At 40.0% G+C, this 20,108-nt stretch overlaps 1 protein-coding gene and 1 pseudogene across 4 annotated transcripts in view; both read left to right on the forward strand.

The window, feature by feature from the left end:
- Nucleotides 1-6,819: 6,819 nt before the first annotated feature.
- On the forward strand, nucleotides 6,820-12,102 carry LOC106699730 (annotated as a pseudogene).
- A 3,741-nt stretch (nucleotides 12,103-15,843) lies between these two features.
- mast4 (microtubule associated serine/threonine kinase family member 4) overlaps nucleotides 15,844-20,108 on the forward strand; it is a 104,441-nt gene continuing 100,176 nt past the window's right edge. For all 4 annotated transcript variants that reach the window (XM_023337991.1, XM_023337985.1, XM_023337986.1 and 1 more), the window contains exon 1: nucleotides 15,844-16,483. In XM_023337991.1, coding sequence (XP_023193759.1) covers nucleotides 16,208-16,483 — 276 coding nt within the window. In that variant the 5' untranslated portion in view covers nucleotides 15,844-16,207. The remainder of the gene's footprint in view (nucleotides 16,484-20,108) is intronic.

The following is a 20,108-nucleotide window of genomic DNA, read 5'->3' on the forward strand; positions in this document are numbered from 1 at the left end:
AGCATATTCCCAGCTCTGTTTTTGAGGAATTCTGAATTTGACCCTTTTTAATCGACTATCGGCAAAACTTTTCAATTAAGTGGGATCCGGATAATTCATGTAGAAAAACATATATGTATTTTTTTACTTAGTCTAGTTTTTTGGTTGGTACTCAGTCAAACCCTCCGCCCTCTTCCGTTATCTGTTTTATAGTCTCAAATTTGCATCGTGTTTCCGTGTTACATTATGCTACTTTGTTTTGTTTCATTTAAAAAAAAAATTGCAAGTAGGATTTTTTTTTTAATGGTTTACAAAGTGTGTATTTTTCTAATCTGAATAGCCACACTCACAAAAAAAAAACATATGTTTGCATAATTATATTGATGGTGGAATTACATTTTCGGGAGGTGGCAAGGCTGTCCATACAAATAACATTTTGAATAAAAATATATCTTAAAACTTAACTGCATTTCCATATAGATACGATGTTATGTATATTTCACTGAAACAAGCTGGGGTTTTTTTTTTAACCATAATAATTTATATTTGTAAAATAGTAGTATAAAGGAATACTATCAATAACTACACCTGCTCTTGATCACAACATTATGCAAATCTGATCGGTATCCAAATATCAAACTGAAAGGTTTGTCCAGCACTCTGTCAAAAAGAATCGTCCACTGAAACCTCCAGAGGTTTGTTTTTTTTTTTTTTACCAGTTGTCATATTAATAATCAGGACATATTAGGCCACAGTGTGAACATCATCTGACTCAAACTGTCGCCCTTCCCCTCTGACATTTTCAAATGTCATTTGTATTCATTGCAGAGAAAATCGTTCATCGCCTTTACTAACAGTGACGCGTGAGTAGTCCAGAATTATTGACAGTAAAACCTATCCGATTAATCCAGCTGTGCATTTTTGAGAACATCTCTCAGTAAGTCTGACGCGTCGCTCCGGAGATGTTACAATGCGTCGTTATCTTGTTCTGACTTCCCTCTTTTTTGTATGCGCTGGTTTCTGCGTTGAGTTTTGGTAAGTTTATCTTGGTGTATCTGGTGGCTGGGTTTTGCTGAATTTTTTTTTTTTTTTTTTTTTAATTTTTTTGTTCTTCTTGAGTTGCTTGCCCTTCCTGTTACTTTTAACCTCCAGTCAGTGTTCGCCTCTGTCGCTTGAACCACCCAAAGGCAAGTCGAGGTGAAAATGCCGTTCAAGTGACGCAAGGAAGGAGCTTTGATGTTCACATAATCACATCCGTTATCATTCTTTATCAAAGGAGAGGAAATTTTTCTGGTGCACAGTTCATTGCGGTGACATGTTTGATGTGTCTTCAACCCTTTTTTGGGGGGGGGGGGGGGGGGGGGGTCAGAAAAATTATGATACGTGAGTGCAGATCGAGCTCCAGCATTCGCAGATAAGACTTTGCGTCACCTACAAATGTGGCCCCGCTCCACGGGAAACACGCGTTAAAACTGCAAAATATTTCTGACCAAGAGTCTTTGTTGCAACAGAGCAATAATTCACTGTCTGTACGGCTTTTGCATTATCAGCACAGCCTTGCTGCCACAAGCTGACGCCGCACACGTTTCGACAGACGTCAGTTGAAAACAGAGAAATTCACTGTATGAAGTTATTTAAACAGCTGTGTGAGTTCAATGCAACATTCTGACTCTATTTAGTGAAAGATGTCAAACCGTACAATTTGTTGCTGCAGCAGAACCGTGTCCGAAAATTCGGACCAAAACAAGAATGGTAAGCACTTGCTAGCTTAAGCACTCTTTGCTGTCTTGACAAATCTGTCAATGACCATCTACCTGATTCTGCATTCCTCCATCCATATAAGGACAGACTGTGGAAGAACCACAGTGCTGGTTCTGTTGGACCTCGGTGCAGCGTTCGCCACTGAGGTCCAATGAAGCGACTGGAGAGCTGGACTGGGCAGTACTTGACTGGTTGTACTCCTTTGTGTCAATCGGTATATTTTTATTGGAGTCGACTAAAGTCACATGCGGGGTTCCCCAAGGCTCCATGTTTGTGTCCCTCGTATTTCATATCCACTCTACATGCTCCCGTTAGCTCAGATTACAACAAGTAGCAAGATGGGTTGCCGTGACCATGGTGACCCAAACAGCAATTAAAGTGAAATTAAAACCTCTAGGGAAACGGATGCTGTGTTCAGAAATGTTTCCCATAAGAAGAAGAAAGTCCTTATGGAGCAATTTCCACAAGAAATGTTGAAATGTAAAGAAAAAAAATCGAACAAAGTCTGATTCGTTTTCCGTATTTTTAGTTTATTTTATTTTTTTAATGTTAACCCAATGCAGATGATACACAGTTCTACATCAAGATGTTCCCAGGTGACTACGAACCTCGAGCAAATCAATGGATGGGCCATAACTTTCAGTTATTATCTGTGGACCTGAAGAGGAACGATTAAGAGTTAGCATGCGCAGTTATTAAAGCTAAAAACCACGGATCAGGCCAGAAATCTGGATGTAGTGATGAACTCAGACCCGAGCCTCCAGAGTCACATAAAGACGATTACAAAGTGGGTCTTCTTCGTCAGTCATTTTAGTCCGCATTCCAACGTTGTTTACTTGTCGTTTTATTGTTTTGTCATTGTGTGAATCACGTTGCATTGCCCCGTTGCTGAAAAGTGTGATTTCAACAAACTTGCCTTCATGCCATGCATGCATTCGTAGCGTTCTCAGCCGGGCTGAGTCTACCTGCAGCTGTCGCTACATCCTCTCACGGGGGCGATAACGTGTTGGTTTGTGCGCTGTCTATTTATAGCAGAAGAAGAAGGAACTGAAAATGATCCACCTCAAAACATAATAGTTTATTTGTGCAGCACATTTCAGCAACAAGGCAGGTCAAAGTGCTTCGCATCATACAAACACAAAAATGCAAAAAAAGAGGAAAAGACACAACACTGTAAGCCACGTTTTGTCGAGCGCCATCGTTACACATCAAAATGTTGGTCAATGTTTCATTAATTATGGTACAAAGGCAGGTGGGTTCTTAGTCTAGATTTAAAGGAACTCAGTGTTTCAGCTGTTTTGCAGTTTTCTGGAAGTTTGTTCCAAATTTGTGGTGCAATAGAGGCTGAATGCTGCTTCTCCATGTTTGGTTCTGGTTCTGGATGCAGAGCAGAACCAGAACCAGAAGACCTGAGAGGTTTGGAAGGTTGATTTTGTATATATTCCTTGATTTTATGTTTCGTTTTTCTTTTTTTTTTTTACTTTTCTCCTAGCTGTTGTGTCTGATTAGTACTACTTTTCAGGAACTATTATACTCACACTCCTATGATTGTCTGTACTTGCTTGTTCCCCCGGTTGTGTCAAAGTATTTACCCCCCTCCTCCGCCTCGCCGTTTCTTGAATTTCTTTAGGTCAGTTTTATGGTTTTCAGCAGCGCTTTGGCACATTTATTCATCACTTTTAAGTAAATGAAACCCAACGTGTTGTCAAGCTGCTTGTTTTCAGCTCCGTCCCTTGCAGGAGCCCAGAGGTGGAGGCTCCACCAGCTGCCACGCTGCAAGAGTTTCCTAGAAGATTTCTGCTGCTTCTTGGTTTCTGTCGGGGTTCCTCTTTGATCAGGAGAGGCTGAATCGTCTAAAGATGTTTTCAAGGTTCTCTTATGAGAATAAAAGTTTCTCTCTTCTGTCATAAGGTGAATGTGGTATAACCTCCTTGTCCGGGCACCCCTCTTTTCTTTTTCAAAATGTTTCAATCTTCTCTTTATTGCTGTCACTTAATCTGTTTTTTTGTTTTTTTGGTTTTTTTTTAAAGTTACCTGTGTGCTTTCCTGCCACTCAGTATCAAGTCAGCTTTTGAGTCACTTGAACGCCACTCAGTCTTTACAGTAAGTGAGTTTTTCCTCTTCAAATGCCAAAAGGAAGGGGGTTAATGTTTGTGGTGGGTGGGTGGGTGGGGAAGGGAGTCGCACTCACGTTTCTGACATCGTCATTCCAGGTGTGAGAATTATTTTTAATTCACACAGAAGGGACTCCATCAGCGTAAGCAGGAGCCTTCTGCGTCTTTTAATGTAGATTTCCTGAAAATGCAAATGTGTTTTTGGGATTTTCTGCCACACGACCTGCTGTTTTGAATCTATTTTCTTCTAAGATGCCAGACTCGCGAGGCAGCAGCACCTTTGTCCTCTTGTTGCTATGGATAAAGAAAAGAAGAATGTTATAAGCAGGACTATATGCTCAGAGGTGACAGCATACAGTCGCCTCTATAAAAACATGTAAGTGCAGCAGTGTGTTATCGTGTGTTCACTTTTAGGAAGGTAAAAAAAAAACACACAACAACAAAAAAAAACCCCACCAAGACGACTTCTTGCACTATTAGCTGCATGTTCCTCTTTCTGTAATGAACTGAAAACGCACAGGAAGTTCACTTCACACCTCGCCGGCTTCAGTCGGCATGAGAAACGTCATTTAATGCTGCTTGTTATCATCTTAATCTCCACAGATTAGGACGATCTGTGGAGATTACAGGCTACTGCAGCGTTTCGCTCTCCGAAGGGAGAAAAAAGAAAAGTCGAAGTGATCAACAAAAACTGAAGATGAAACGGATTCTTCTGGGGCTTTAAACAGAGAGAGAGAGAGAGAGAAAAAGCAAAAAAAATTAACCTGGATTTGAATGGCTTTTGATTAAAATAGGTGAAATGTTCGGAGATCTCCTTGACAGGAAGCTGGTTTCCGCTAAACGAGCGAGTGAGTGAGTGTGTGCCTACTCATGTTTTTCTCAAATGTAAATTTCCCCCACCTTTACTCTTATCATGTTCAAGATCAGCCGTGTGCTGTAAGTCATCTGTGGGCAACCAGAGTTGAAATGTGACATGTGTTCCTCTCTCTGTTTTTTTTTTTTTGTTGTTGTTTGCGCTTTGATCACGCCCGGTTTTCGTGCTGCTGCACTTTGACTTTGAGGATACCTTCAGAGAGTAAAAAAAACCCCAAAAAACTAATGTAGGTCGCGGCTTGCCGCTGGCATTTGTGCGTGAATCATAAAATTGGTCTGGTTGGAAAGGCGCCTGAATAATTTCCAGTAGTTTCACGTTTTCTCGCCACATAAAAAAAACAAAAAAACAAAAATAAAACAAAACAAAACAGAAGCAACCCCAAAATAATTCGATTGAACAATGTGTTTGTAATAGTTTTTTTGTTGTTGTTGTTGTTGTTGTATAACAGTATCGATGCGCGATGTTCTAAGTGGTTTTGAATTACTAAAACACCGAAAGCTAAATTATGACTATGACTACGAAAGCTGTGGCTCACATTTACATGTGAAAAATTAATGGTCAGTGCTAATTTAATGTATTATAAATGAATAAAAACGGAAAAAATGTAAAATATGACTAAATATGTAGTTCACTTGAATGCTAATCATTAAAAATGAACACTGTTGGCATTATGTAATTGCACCTGTATTTAATTTTTCCACATGGCATTACTGCATTGAGTCATGAATTTGTTTAGTTGGGTTTCAAGTGTCGAAGTGACACTTTGATTGGATTGCGGATTAACAGATTAACCAATCAAATGTTTGCAAATTTTAAATGCTAACGGATGGAAGAATACGTAAAGATGATTATAATTTCAACTTGTATTTCATTTTATTCCCTTTTGTGAATGTATTTTCAAATGTGGCTAAATAGAATGTATGTAAAAAATGAATATAGAAAATATTTTAATTGAATTTCTTTGTTTTAAATCATTCGGATGACGTAACACGTGTGGTTATTTTATAGTCATGCCATGTAAAGAATGACACGGATAAATAACTAGGTAATCATATATAATACACAGTCATGCTTCTTGTCATTGTAAAAGTTTTTAGCTGCAGTTTTGTTTTTGTTTATTTATTTTGTCTTCAGATTTCAACCTGCCCAGGAAGAACACCTATCTTCAAATACTTCAGAGTTTAGGGTATTATAATTTTTATTTTTTTAAATTTTACCATACTAAAATGGTATGGTTCCATTAACGTAAAAAAACCAAACATGCCCTCAGCATAACAGATTCTCTACCATCTCCTGAGTTACTGTTTTGCAAAATTGTAAAACCGAACTAAAACTTAAATATTATCGTGACATAAACTTTGGTCACTCTTTATTATTATTATTATTATTATTTTTTGTATATAAAAATAAACATATGAAATAATAATAATCTACTATTTCTTTGAGGGAAAATCCCAAAGGGATTAATAAAGTTTCTGTCTATAATCTTCATTACGTCACTGTAATGCAAAACAGACAAAACAAGCTGCCTTCGTTTTATTTGTAAGTGCACCATCTAGTGGTGAGAAGAAGCCATACAAAGACATTTTGTGTTTGAAAAGTTTTTAATGAGCTTTTCAGACGTAAAAGAGAAAAATAAACAAAATTTGTTTTCGGGTGTCTACCTCTTAAAATACGTGTTGATGAGTACTGCATCAACAGAGGATCGATAGTCACTATTGTCCCCCAACGACCTTTGAAGTTGCACGTTAAATTCATTCTTTTGGTGGTAAACTTTCAATCTATTCAGAAACCATCTGTTCTGTGATCATGCTGTTGTTGGTTAGACAGCTTCACATCCATTTTTTTTTTAAAGCAAAACAAATTATGTTGGTAATTTACGGGTTTGGGAACAGAGTGGCAGAAGAAGCTGACATCACGAGAAGCAATCCATAGAACCGGAGTCACAGAGTCAAAGATCCGAGTGACATGTTTCACCTTCACCACTTCTCCGCAAGCCTTCATCGAGCGAACAGCTTTCTAGCCTCGCAGCTTGAAGAAATCAAAACTGAAGAATATTTTAACGAGCAGGTTAGGATAGAGAGGTGGACCATGTCTGAACACGTCAGGTCAGTATTTACAGGGACAGGGAGAGAGATCTTTTTTTGTTTTTTGTAATTCTGTAACATCTAAATAACCTACTGAACTCAATATTACAGCAAACTGAAGAGTCAGTTTAGTTTTATTAATGTTGCACAAAATTAACTCCTTAATAGAAACCACCTTATTAGCCAAGTGTAATAAACCTCTAATCGTACTGAAGCTAAACGCAGTTTCCTTCACTGATTTAAGGAGCTGGGCCTCCACCCAGGAGCTCGTCGAGGAATTCGACCACATCCTGACAGAGAAGAGAGTGAAGCTCGACAACCTTGCCAATGTTGACAGGGACGTTGTAGAAGAGTTCCTCAAAGAGGAGCTCTGCCCCTCTACTCCTCTGTTACCGAAGCCTTCTCTTTCTCCCGTTATCCCCGCTCCTCCACAGATAGGACGATCTAACGAAGGTCCAGAGAACTTGACGGGTTCAGGGAATAAGGAGGAATCAGAGAGCTCTGTCTCTGATAGCATGCACAAGGGAGAATCTGATGGTATCCTAGCAACAAAGAAGGAAGTGCTGGTTACCCTTGATTGGGACTCCGTAGATGGCCTTCTTAGAGAGACGTCAAGGAAAGACAAAGATTCAGAGAGCTCTGTCTCCATTAAGAAGTTCTTGGAAGAATTTAATGCGACCCTGCAAAAGGAGTTTGAAAACAAGGTCTGGACTTATGGGGGCAATATGGGAGACCTTCCTAGGAAGGAGGTCCTGACGAAGAAGGAAGTGCTGGTTACCCTTGATTGGGACTCCGTAGATGGCCTTCTTAGGGAGACGTCAAGGAAAGACAAAGATTCAGAGAGCTCTGTCTCCATTAAGAAGTTCTTGGAAGAATTTAACGCGACTCTGCAAGAGGAGTTTGAAAACAAGGTCTGGACTTATGGGGACAATATGGAAGACCTTCCTAGGAAAGAGGTCCTCCTCCCACCTCCTCCTTTATCACTACTCCTTCATCCTCCTGTTCTACCTCCAAACGTGAGCTCTGCTTTCCCAGAGTTCGGTGTCGACGCTACCGTTCCGGTCAGACACAACGGAGATCCAGATAATGTCTCCCGGCCTCCTGTTCCGACATTTCTACCTCCAGCTCCTTCTGCCCCTCCTCCATCCTCCATCCAGGAGATCATGGAGGATGTCACCTGCATCCTGGCAGAGAATTTCCGTAACGTGGTCCCCACTGACTGGAATGTCAGGGAGGAATTTCTTCCGGGAAATGTGCTCCTTCTTCGTCCCTCTCCTTCTCCTCCCGTCTGGCTTGGTCCACCACAGCTCCACACGGATACTTTGGTCAGTCCGGGTGGAGCTGGAGATAACATGCACAAACCTTCACCTCCATTATGTTTAAAAAATAAAAATCCCAATGTTTACCAAATAGTAATTAATAGTTAAATTTTTAGTTTAGTGTTAAAAATGATGACATTAAATAAAAATAACAACTCTAACAGAAGGTGTGTGATTTTTGCTTGGTGCAGGAAGCTGGTGGTTCTGCTTTTGGTTGTGTGGTGCCAGTAGCTGCGTTTCCATTCCAAATTTAGCCAAATCCTTCTCCATGTTCTGCTAATGTCGAAAATGAACAATTTCACAATTGCTGTATTTCCATGAACTGAGAAATACAGTTCATGGAATTTCATGGAATTTCATTTAAATAAGAAATTAAATGAAATTCACACGTGAGTGAGCTTGTTCACGCGATCAGTCGTTAATAACCATAGCGGCGACGGATGTGAGCAGGTACGCGATGTATCGGGCACCAGCAGAGATGACGCCGCCCTCTTATAATTGGGAGCTCCGTTTTTTAGGGAAATTGTAGTTGGTGAGTTCATAGAAGAACTACGGATTCAACACATTCAAATGACACACAACTTTTAATGAACTGTGAGATGCCGTGATGGCTTCGGGGGCGGTGGAGCCAGCAGCGCATTGTCCGGAAAACATAAAAATAAATAAACAAGCCATCTCATATGCTCCCACCGCTTCCTGACGTCTTTCTTCGTAGTTTTCGCCAGTCGTAACATCCGGTTGTGACTCGTGTGGTGTGAAAAAAGTATTTCCGTTTCAGTTTTATGAAATACATCTATTTCTATACGGCAAAAAAAAAAAAAAAGAAGAAAGAAAAAAAATATCCTAGCACTATTTTTTTGGGAAAACGTAAGTTTCCTGTTTAAAAAAAACAAAACAAAAAAAAAGTCGTTTCCATTACGCAAATTTATTCCCGCAGTTTCAGTTTGCGCAACTTTATGGTCAGTGGGAACGTAGCTATTGTTTCTCTTATCATTCCAGAAAGCTAATCTAAATCACGGGAGTAAAACTGAAGCCAAAGCCGTCCCGCCTTTACTGCCACTTAAAAATACATTCAGCATTTACAGCTGTGTGCTTAAATATGTCGTCAGTCAAATCAAATGATCATTCATTTGCATAGAGCCAAATTAAATAGCAGACAAACTAGTGTGAGTAAAAAACAAACAAACTGAAGACCGAACCTTGCTGGTTCTTTCTAATGGGGGAACCTTAAGACCCAATTAAACCTCAGCAGCTGCGTCTGTGTGTGTTTTTTTTCTCCCCCGTCAGATTCTGCACAGTTTACCCATAGTCCACCTACCTGAAGGCTTCAAGCTTCGACCAATTGGAGTCCTGTAAGTCAAGACCAAGAAAACTCTAAACCTGTGGAGCTTTTGTTTATATGTTCACACTGTCGTGTCCCTGTGATTCTGTGCAGGAATGGAGAAATCTTGTACGGAGTCTTTCCTCCTCCTCTGAATGTCGGTGGAAGAAAGTCAAACTTCAGCACACCGTCGTAAATAAATATACATATATACATATTCCTTCTAGTTGCTTTCTTATCTCTTGTTGTGTCTCAGCTGATCAGGTTTCTGTGTTCTTACTTTCATTCCTCTCTCTGCTGTACCTCACCACAGGCGGGTCAGAGACAAGCGGGACGTTGGCCGACCGTACGTTAAAAAGCCACCAAACGCCTTCATCCTTTTCCTGAAGGAGATTAGACCAAAGGTGGTGTCTGAGCTCAATATCAGCAGAAGTGCTGTGGTGAATAGAGTTGTGGGAGAAATGGTGAGTCAGACTGATCCTGAACTTTCAGGAAATCTGCGTCCGGGTGGATAATTTAAGATCTTTGGCCCAGTATGTCAAGTCGGTTATTACAAATTTAGGGGTCAAGATTGGATGCTGGTCTTAAGCTGGAAGCACACATTAGAGCCGTGGTAAAATCCAGCTTTTTCCACTTAAGGCAGCTAGCCAAAGTAAAACCTATTCTTCCCAGGCAGCTGATCCATGCATTTGTGACCACACGGCTAGATTACTGTAATGCACTTTATACAGGAGTCAATGATATTTATATTTCCCAGCTTCAGAGGGTACAAAATGCTGCTGCACGTCTTTTAACAGGAACATGAAAATTTGACCATATTTCCCCTATTTTAGCTTCCTTACACTGGTTTGTATTTGTTTTTAAAGCTCTTAATGGCCCTGCTCCTCCCTATCTGTCTGAGCTGTTACATTCTTACACACCCTCCCGTTCCCTCAGGTCAGCTGATCAGCTGCTTCTGAAGGTACCAAAGACAAAGTGTAAGCTCAGAGGGGGCCGCGCTTTTTCTGTGGCAGCTCCCAAGCGATGGAATGATCTTCCTTTGGGCGTCAGACAGACAGGCCTCTTCACTCGCTGCTTTTAAGTCCCTTCTTAGCACCCATCTTTTTTCTATAGCTTTTGGCACAATCTGAGAGGCTTCACTTTGTTTTATTGTGTCTGTATATTAATATGTGCTTTATATTTGAGCTTTTCTATTTTATAATTGCGTTGTATTTTATGATTGTGTATAGCACTTTGGTCCTGTCGGTGTATAAAGTGCTTCATAAATAAAGTTGGTATGGTATCATGTTGATGTGGTTTTGTTCAGTCTGCACTGAAAAAAAGAGAATGGAGCTCCGACTTAAAGAGGGAGAATATTTACTATGTGTAATCGAACTAAACTTAATTAATTTACGTTTATTTAATATGACAATTTAATAAACGTAATTGCATGAACTTAATTTGATTACTTGTAACAAATGAACTGTAATTTCTTCTTTATTGGATCTCCCGTTTTCTTTTTCCACTGCAAGTTCACCTCTGTTACAACTTAAAAAAATAAAAGCAGGAAAGTAAAACTGCCAGAAGTGTTAATAATAATACTAACAACACCATCTAATGGTGAAAGTGAGTAAGTTCAACTTCATCCCTCATGAGCAGAGCATGAAATTAAATCAAATGCAGTAAAAAAGAAATTGGAAAAATTCAAGAAGCAAATAGTTTAATATTGTGTGTGTTGCATCAGCTGGTCAGTGTGAGTACTGACATGGTTCCGTCATGTTTCCACAGTGGAACTGTTTGCCAGTCGAGGTGAAGGCCAAATATTTCGAGAAGGCCAGACTGGAACAAAAGCTCCACCAGCAGCAACACCCTGGTTGGTCCGCCAATAGTAACTATGTACGTGCGTTCTGTTCAAACATGGCCGCTTCACCAGCTTAATGCTGATGAAACACTGAGACCAGAATTAGATCCTTCCAACTGAAGTCTGATATGTTTCACTTTTAGGGCAAGAAGAGGAAAGGGGTGAAAAATAAGACCTCAGAGAGCAGCAGCAGCAGCAGCAGCAGCAGCAGTACAGCCTGTAAGACTGATTTCTGTTCATCCCTGCATGAAATTGTTCCACTTCTCTCACAAAAACTCTGTTAACCCACATTGCTTAATTTCCGCATTTATTTGTTTTGGTTTCTTTCTGTGTATCGATTAATTGGGTTTTTGCCAACACCCGGTGAAAAGTTCACATCAATAGCACCTTTAGAAATAGGTTTTCTATATATATTCATATATAGACAAAAAAGTGTTTTAATGCTTATTTTACCTGCTGTAAAGAGTTCCAGATTTTTCCAGACAGGTTTCAAACTACTTTGGACGTCTAATTGTGCAGAATTCCTCTAAATGTTTGCTGCCCTCTGAATCAGAGGTCGGGAGACAGGGATGTGTTGGGTTCTGCTCCCGACGGCACATTTCATACACGAACGACTAAAACATTTTAACAGTTTTATTGTCAGTTTCATTTACCTCTACCCTTGTGTTCTCTCTTTCTTTAGCATCCCTAGACCCTCCACAATGCCTGTTCCATTTCTCTGCTTGATCCCCGACTCCAAACTCTGAGCCGGCCCAAGACCATCAAGGGCCCAAAGCAGAGACTGATTCAAGGGGGGCCCTCTTCTAATTAGAACAAATAAACTGTTTTGTTTCACATTTAAAAATAATAAGAAGCCCAGTTTCATGATTTATTAGCTCAACAAAGAAGGTGAACTTGTCATAAAAGTGATTTCCCTCGCACTAATTTGTAGCAAAGAGCAATGTTGTTTTGTTTTTTACAACTGAACCATTTTTCATTTTAAATATAAAATTCTTCATGTACAATAAAAAGTCAAATCGGATTGCTGAATTCCTTTAGATGTGATATTCAGAAACCATATTGACAAATCTTAAAGTAGGCAAACGTAACCACAAAATAAAAATGAGACGTGTTGTTTTTGAGACGTTAGTGGTGCTTTCCAGTTAATTAGGACGTTCCCCCACCGCCCCTTGTCAAAAAGATATTATTTTAAAGATTTTTGTGTTTGTTTGTTTCTATTTAAAAAAAGAAGAACTTACAAAAAGAGGAACCAGATGTTCAAATAAGACATTTTATTCATAAAGATTGTTTTAAAAGTCAAACACACTGATATTTTTTTTTCTTTATCCAAACAAATACATATTCAAACGCTGCACTGCTAGCTTAATATCCGATAAGTCTGTAGCTACTTATCTGTAGCTTAACTACAGTTTTGAGCTACAGACAGCTCAAAACTCCAACATCACCATTTTCCTACACAGGACAAACTAAGGTTGCAAAAAACAAAGAATGCAAGGCTACAGTATGTCATCCCGTCATGTTTTGTGCAGTCACGCCCTCTAGTGGTTGCCTACCTAATGTCTTGCTTTGTAATCGGCACCTTCAAAACACGAGATAATATACAATAGATATTCTTAACTTCGACGGCGTTACGGCCGATGTACATAGAAAAAAGATTCTGCCAAAACAGTTCATAAATTTTTTTAAATTAATGTCAGAAATAATAATAATACAAAAAAACACTAGAAAATTTCAAAGTTTGAAAAGTCCAAAATTTGGGATTAATCTCTGAAATTTAAAAGGGAAAAATTAACATTTCTGAGTTGTTTTCTTTTCTAGCAAATTTTGGACTTTACAAACTCAGAAGATTCCTTGTATTCTCTAGAAAAATTTCTAGGTTTTTGGCGGGAATTTACGTCTCCCTTTTTTTCTATCTACAATAACCCTAGTACGCTGTCGTAGCAAACATTGCAGAAATTCTTAAAGTAGAAATTGGAACTAGCAAAGTGTAAACGTTGACATTGTACCACTCTGAGTCTCTGCGCAGATAGTTGGTATTCACGGGGACGTCTTTCTTCGGTTTCAATATTCAAGGAAAATAACTTTATGGAGAAACGTGGCCACAGAGAGAGTCACCAACATGTCGGCCATGTTTGAACAAACAGACGCAAACACGTCATAACGGGCAAAACCACGGACACAACCGTGTGTTTCAGAGCGGGTAAAAAAATGAAATCTGTGGTGTTACCAGTACGCCACGTTTTCTGCACCACATCCAGGCGGCATGAGAGAAATTCTCCCTCAAGAGGCTCGTAACTTTGAGAACTGCGTTGCTTACCGGGGATCAGTGCAACCAAAAATGTCTGAATGGCAACATTTCTGAAGGTTAGAGCCGTGAACAGGCAGGCGCTTGAGAAAAACAAAGGATACATATTGTCTTCTGAATGTAAAAGTTCAACACAAACCACATGGAGCGCCGGATGAACTCCAGCTCCAACCAACAGTTTCATATAGAGAAATTAGCATTGCATGCTGTTCCCTCCTTGAGAAAAGTACATCTTCCTTTTGTTAGATGATGTGTCTTTTTTGTTTTGATGTAAGAAACAAAGGAGTCTTTGCAAGTCGTATTTCTCTCAGAACAATGAAGTTTACTTCCAGACCCTAGCATGGAGGCCTTGACTCTTGCAGAGAAGGTCTCTGCAGTGCATCCTGCCGCTCTGAACATTTATTTTTAGCTGTATTTTTTCCTCAACCCTTGGATGAGTCGTTCGAGGCCAGGGAGCGGCGATCAAAGTTCAGTCGGAGACGTTTTGTGATGCTGAGCTCCGAGAACAAGTATTTACCGCAGCATGGTTTTTAATCTGGCTTCGCCTCAGATAACCTAAGAAAATAATACTTATTCTGGGTGAAAACACAAATGCCCAACGATTATTGAATCAGGAATTAAGTGGAATTTGTCATGAAGTTTTGTGAGGAGGCGGTGGTGAGGCAGACACTTGGGAGACCCAGGCAAAGATGAATGATGGTTTTAATGACTGAATTAAACCAAAAACACAATCCAGAACCAGGCAGCACAGCTGAACGGAAACTAAGGTTCAACGCTGGTAGCAACAGGTTAAACGACTGGACGCAAACAGCAGAATGGACAGACTGGGATCACATAAGACAAGATAGACAGAAAGAATATCTGTCTTTATCAGACGTCCTGATGTAAGACACGGTACTGCATAAAGCCAAACATGCTACAATTAAATGAATCAAAATGTCCCCAGAGCATCGGCGGACTGACATAGAGGCCACCGGGGGATTCCAGGTAGATTCCAGGTAGATTCCAGAGATGTGCATCGCAGCGACTGTTCATGCAGGGCCGGCCCAAGGTAATATGGGCCCCCTGGGCCCCCGGAACCCGTCCTACTAAGAACCTCAGCATCACTAACATGTTTAAATATAGATAAGGTGAATCTGTGAGAGGGAGACCAGGTTTATTGGCAGAGTTTAAAATCACTCACTGAATATTGGTTGTTTGCTCTGATGTATTTGTGAACAAACCCAATTCAAACACAAAGATTACACCATATTGTAGCCATGGTAACACAACAAACTATGAAGATGATTCTTTAAACTTTTATGAAGTAAACTTTCTAATTAAATCCTAAATATACCATTGTTTTCTCAGCTGAATGCATTACATAACATTTAATAACATTATCATTCTCTATAAATGATGCTACAGGTTTAGATCTTTGGTCTGTGTTACAGGGCTTCATTAGTAAAATGGCAGCAAATTTGCTTATTTCATAACTTCATAACCTTTGACCTTCTCTCCTCTGATCTGTTTAACAGCTACAGTCTCAGATCAGCTCAGCCCTCCAGGACTGCCAGCAGCAGAAACAGAAACTTTATACCTGTTGGGAAAAATATAGACTATATTTGCTTTGCATTTCCCCGCATGTTGGCAATGATATAGAAGGATCCAATTAGATTCTTGATTAATATGGGTTGTTGCTATGTTGTTGTACGATGTTTTAAGATTTTGTTCAATGTGCCCTTGTTTAACTTTGAGCCCTGGCCCCTCCAAAGGTTTCTGCACGGCCCTGTTGTCATGCGTGCATCTTTGTTGTCTTGTGAAGAGCCGGCTTCCAGTCCAAGGAATACCCGAGAATATGTTTTTCATTACTCTACAGGGCAGCTTTAAAGAGGTTTTTAACAATTAAGTTACATAAATGTAAAAAAAAAAAAAAAAAAGCATTCTAAAAATTCATTTGAAACATCATTATACTCTGTCAGTGTATGTTTTCAAAAAAAAAAAAAAAAGTATGTTTCTGAAAAACTGTAATATAGAAGCACTCAGCTGATTCGGTCTTTCTTTGTTTCAAGGCATAAAAAAGCTCTTAGCCGTCTCAGTCACGCAAAATCCGCACGCCGCTCTCAACATCGCGTCCGCACGCTACACCGGCGTGTAAATAGTGCGGACCAGTAGCATTTGGCAGGTTCGTCAGTCTCTGTGATCTGATTGGTCCGCACCGGCGCGCTGTGGGCGTGGTCTCGTGTGAGGCAGCGGGCTGCATGTATGCAGTTGTGAGATATGAAGGGCAGTGACAGAACGGTCTCGCGCTGCTGGGAACGTCATGAGCGTCAAAATCCAAAAGGAGGCACAACCGCAGCAGAAGAGGGGAGCCCGGCTGTCTGACAAGCTCTGGGGTTTGGACCGGACATGTCGATGCGTTTAATGAGCAGCACTGAGTTACAATGTTTGCGTCGCGGCTCTGTTCTCACTCAGGCTGAAGGAGAGGAAAGAAGAAGTAGACTTCTGTAGCGTCTTAAAATGAACCGGACAGGTGTGCTGGGAAGTTAATACAAAAAAAAAAAAAAAAAGAAGAAGAAGCCGCGTTTGTTGTGGCGTCACATCAAGAAACAACAACAACTTGACACAATGGAGCAACAGCAGCATTTCTCGGTGTCTGGAAGCGGCAGAAGTCTGTCTTCTTCTTCTTCCTCCAGCTCCGACGTCTTGTCCGAGGGAGAAGAGACGACGCCTGCGGTGGAGGTGAAGGTTTATGGCGATGATGTTGATAACGCACAAGACCCGGACCGGGGAAGCAGCAAAGCAGCTGAAGACGGTGGGAACGCAGACCACGGCAAGGAGACACCGGAGAACGATGATGATGAAGATATTGAAGGAGAAGAGCAGGAGGAGGAAGACGATATGGTAAACACACAAACTACAAGAACACATTTGTGGGTATTTGTTTCAGTCACCCCCCCCCCCCCAAAAAACTGTAACATCATCTGTTTTTTTTTTTATATTTGACAAATGTTAGCCTTGTAAATACAGCGAATGATTTTTCTTTTTTCCCTCGTAATGTCAGTAAATGTTGTAAGAGCCAGTCAACACAAGACATAAGCAAACCATGCAGCTGCTCAACTGGTCCTCCACACCAGCTGAGGGCGCCATTTATTTCTCTTGGTGCTGATTGGCTGTAGCTCCAAGAGTGGAAATAAAAAAAATACTGTAGATATTAGCTTCTTCCACAGTGTGTATTCATGCATATTAAGGCATGTTTGGTGTTTGAACTATTAAAATAGGCAGTTATTAAGGTTTTTAGAGGGGGTCTGAAGTATTTGCGGATTTTAGCTATTCATGGGTGGCTGTAGTCTGTAATCCTCGTGAGTATCGGTGGTTTGTTGTATTGTAAACAGCAAACAGGAAACATTTGCACCTGCAGACTTGCTGATGTAAACGTACTTTTTCTCTGAAAGCAAAATATTTTCCACCTTTTTCAAACATGTTATTCCCAATGCTATCAGTGACGAAGCACCACAAACTCAGCTCCACCCTTATTTTATTTGTGCTTGTCCTATTGCATGCTGTCATTTTTGTAATCTTGGATTCCTAATGCGCAAACATTCAAACGTGAGTGATATGCCAGCGATATTAGCCAAGCTTTGGTGAACGATTGTAGAGGCAACAGACGCCAAACACAACCTAGCCTTTTTGTGTGTGTGTGGGTCCACTTCTGTTGGTTTTGGAAAGTCCAAATATTTGAGCACATATTAATTATAAACCTCTCTGCGTCTAGGTTAGTCCTTCAACCCCTTTTATACACACAGAGGTAAAGTGGAGATCATCAGAGCTCGCAGGAGTCGTTAGCTTTCGCCCTGTTGTCAAAATATTTGTAAGCGTGCACCTTGCCTCCGCTGAGCTCATACTTATCGAATTACTCTTGAAGTCCTGGAGCCGGTGAAGAACTTTAAGCTCCGGTTACAATTCATCAAGTGTGCTCTTTCGCCTTCGTCTGTTCTGTTACTGCTCACTCCTGCCATGCAATCATCCTGACGCTTAACGACGTAGTTCAAAAATTGTGAGGTGAAAGGAAAGTGGGCTGGGTTTTGAAATGTGGTACCAAATCAAAGTCTGAGTGGTGTAGCTTCTGCCCGTTTCACCCCGACGCCCCTAAATGAAACGCAGTTGAAAAGACACTGTGAAAACACAAAATCTTACTAAGTATTTTTGGTCTAGTTTCTAGTGCATAATATCTTAGTATACTTGAAATAAGATTACAAGTACCTTTTTAGCAAGATATAGGAGCTTATATTAAGTCAATAATTGACTTAAAACAAGATGGGAAAAAATACTTGATCCTCTGGCAGATTATTTGACGTTTAACAAGACATTTCTCTCATGTTGTAAGTTAAATAAACAAGTACTTTTTCATCAATGGTAAGAAATTATTGGGTCAAAACAAGCTCCCATATCAAGGTGAAAAGTTGCTTATAAGTTAGTTTTGTCTTATTTCAAGTGGTCTAAGATATTTGCACTAGAAACTAGACCAAAGGTTCTTGGCAAGATTGTGTTTTTGCACTTAGTGTAATTAAATCTCAATATAAGTTCAGCTGTTCTGTGAAGGCCTCAGAGGTTTGATGAACACGAGAGGCAAAATAACACAGTGAAGACCAGTCGACGCAGCAAAGGCTGTAAAGTTGGGCCAGTAAAGCCGGTTTATGAGCACTGTGTAATCATTCAAAAAAAAAAAAAAGGTGTATGGTACAGCTCAGGTGAGAAAGTTTCCATAACAATTAGTCATGCTCTTGACAAATCGTATGGAGGAGTGGCTAAAAGAAAAGATTGCTTAAAAAAATCCAGGTTAGAGTTTTGCCAGAAGCTGTTTAGACACTGCAAGCACGTGAAAGAAGATGAGCCTGATTCAAAGCAGGGGTGGAAATTAAACATTTTCTCCACCAGCCACAGTGGCTAAGTAGAGATTTTTTTTTTTACCGGCCACTCAGACATTTCACGAGCCAGTTTTTTTTTTTTTTCTTTCGATTACAAACCCCACAAGTACAAGCAAATTATAGAACATGTATCGTAACTCTATGAAAACCAATTTACTGACAATAAGTTTACCGTACAGATGTACATATACAGAATAATTTAACTTAAAGCATGGACACCTTAACTGGGTTGTAGTGCAATAAGTTAATTTGAAGTAATCACTAACGGCAAACTTTAACTACACAATGCTAACATTCTAGCAATCGTATCTTGAACATTTCCAAATTTTGGCAACAACTTTCCCTGATAGTGTTTATTAAAGTTGTGTCTAGTCATTTTAAAAATATTTTAAAATTGCATCAGTAGCTATTTTCTAACTGTTTTATTTGTTTTCCCTTACTTATTATGTTTTATATTGAAATTAACAATTATTACTAAAATATCTCAGAACGTGTTCATTATTAATTCCACCGCCCATCATCATCATCATCATCATTCTTGTGTTACTCCAGAGTTTTTCTGAATACCAGGAGCTTAGTGTTAGCTTCTCCCTCACACACACCTGCCTTCCTGCCTGCATGAAACTTTTTCTTTATGAACATTTTCACTCCTTCTTACCGGGCAGCAGCAGCTAACCTGAACTCTTCCTCAATCTGTCCCTGGTCACTTCGATGATAATAAAGCCCCTGAATCGCTAATTTCCTCTCCTTGTCCGCTACTAAATCTCCTCCAACGGTCAAAGTTTGTGTGGTAATTAACATATCTGTTAGCTTGACACATTTTTCTGAATGAGCTTGTGCGCTTTGTAGCTTTTGTGGTAGTTTTCCGTCTCGTATCCGCTCATTTTCTCAGACTCCGGTTAGCAGCGACCGTTAGCTGAAATGGCTGTATTTATAACCTTCGAGGGGAGGGGCGGGCCAAGGAGGACTGAGGGATTTCATTGGATAAGCCCAATGTCCGTCAATAAAATCAACCAATGGGCTGTCACGGTCGATAAAAATTAGACTTAGTTTAATTTTTGTGTTTAAATTATGACAGCGTAGGGCCGGAATGCAGCTTTTTTTTCCTGTTCAAATTGTCAACCCGCCACAGTGGCGTGTAAATTGCTCCAATTTACACGCCACTTCATACTTTACCCCACTGGCGGGTTCTAATTTCCATCCCTGATTCAAAGCCTTTTGGCCCGTATGCAAAACACTCATTTGAGAGTCTGGGCAAGAATTGAGAATATACGTTCACAGGAGCCATCCATCCTTTGCTACTGACAAATGTTGTAAATAAAAATTGTTCTGAATTTCTGCAGCTGGATGAGAAAATCTAGTGGAGATGTGCCAAAAAAGTATTACTTGTCACTACAGCTGGACGTGTTTCCATAAAGTACTTCCGTAGAGAGATTCATTACAAATGCACACCACGCTTACCATATTTTTTTTGCACTGAAAACAAAATGTTACTTTTCTTCTACTTTGTATTGGTTTTTCACATCAAATCCTAATGAAACACATTGAAATTTTGTGGTTTAAATGTGAAACATGTTCAGGACACAAACACCCCTGCCAGC

Source organism: Xiphophorus maculatus, chromosome 8, assembly GCF_002775205.1.
Source record: "Xiphophorus maculatus strain JP 163 A chromosome 8, X_maculatus-5.0-male, whole genome shotgun sequence".
NCBI classification, from domain to species: domain Eukaryota; kingdom Metazoa; phylum Chordata; class Actinopteri; order Cyprinodontiformes; family Poeciliidae; genus Xiphophorus; species Xiphophorus maculatus.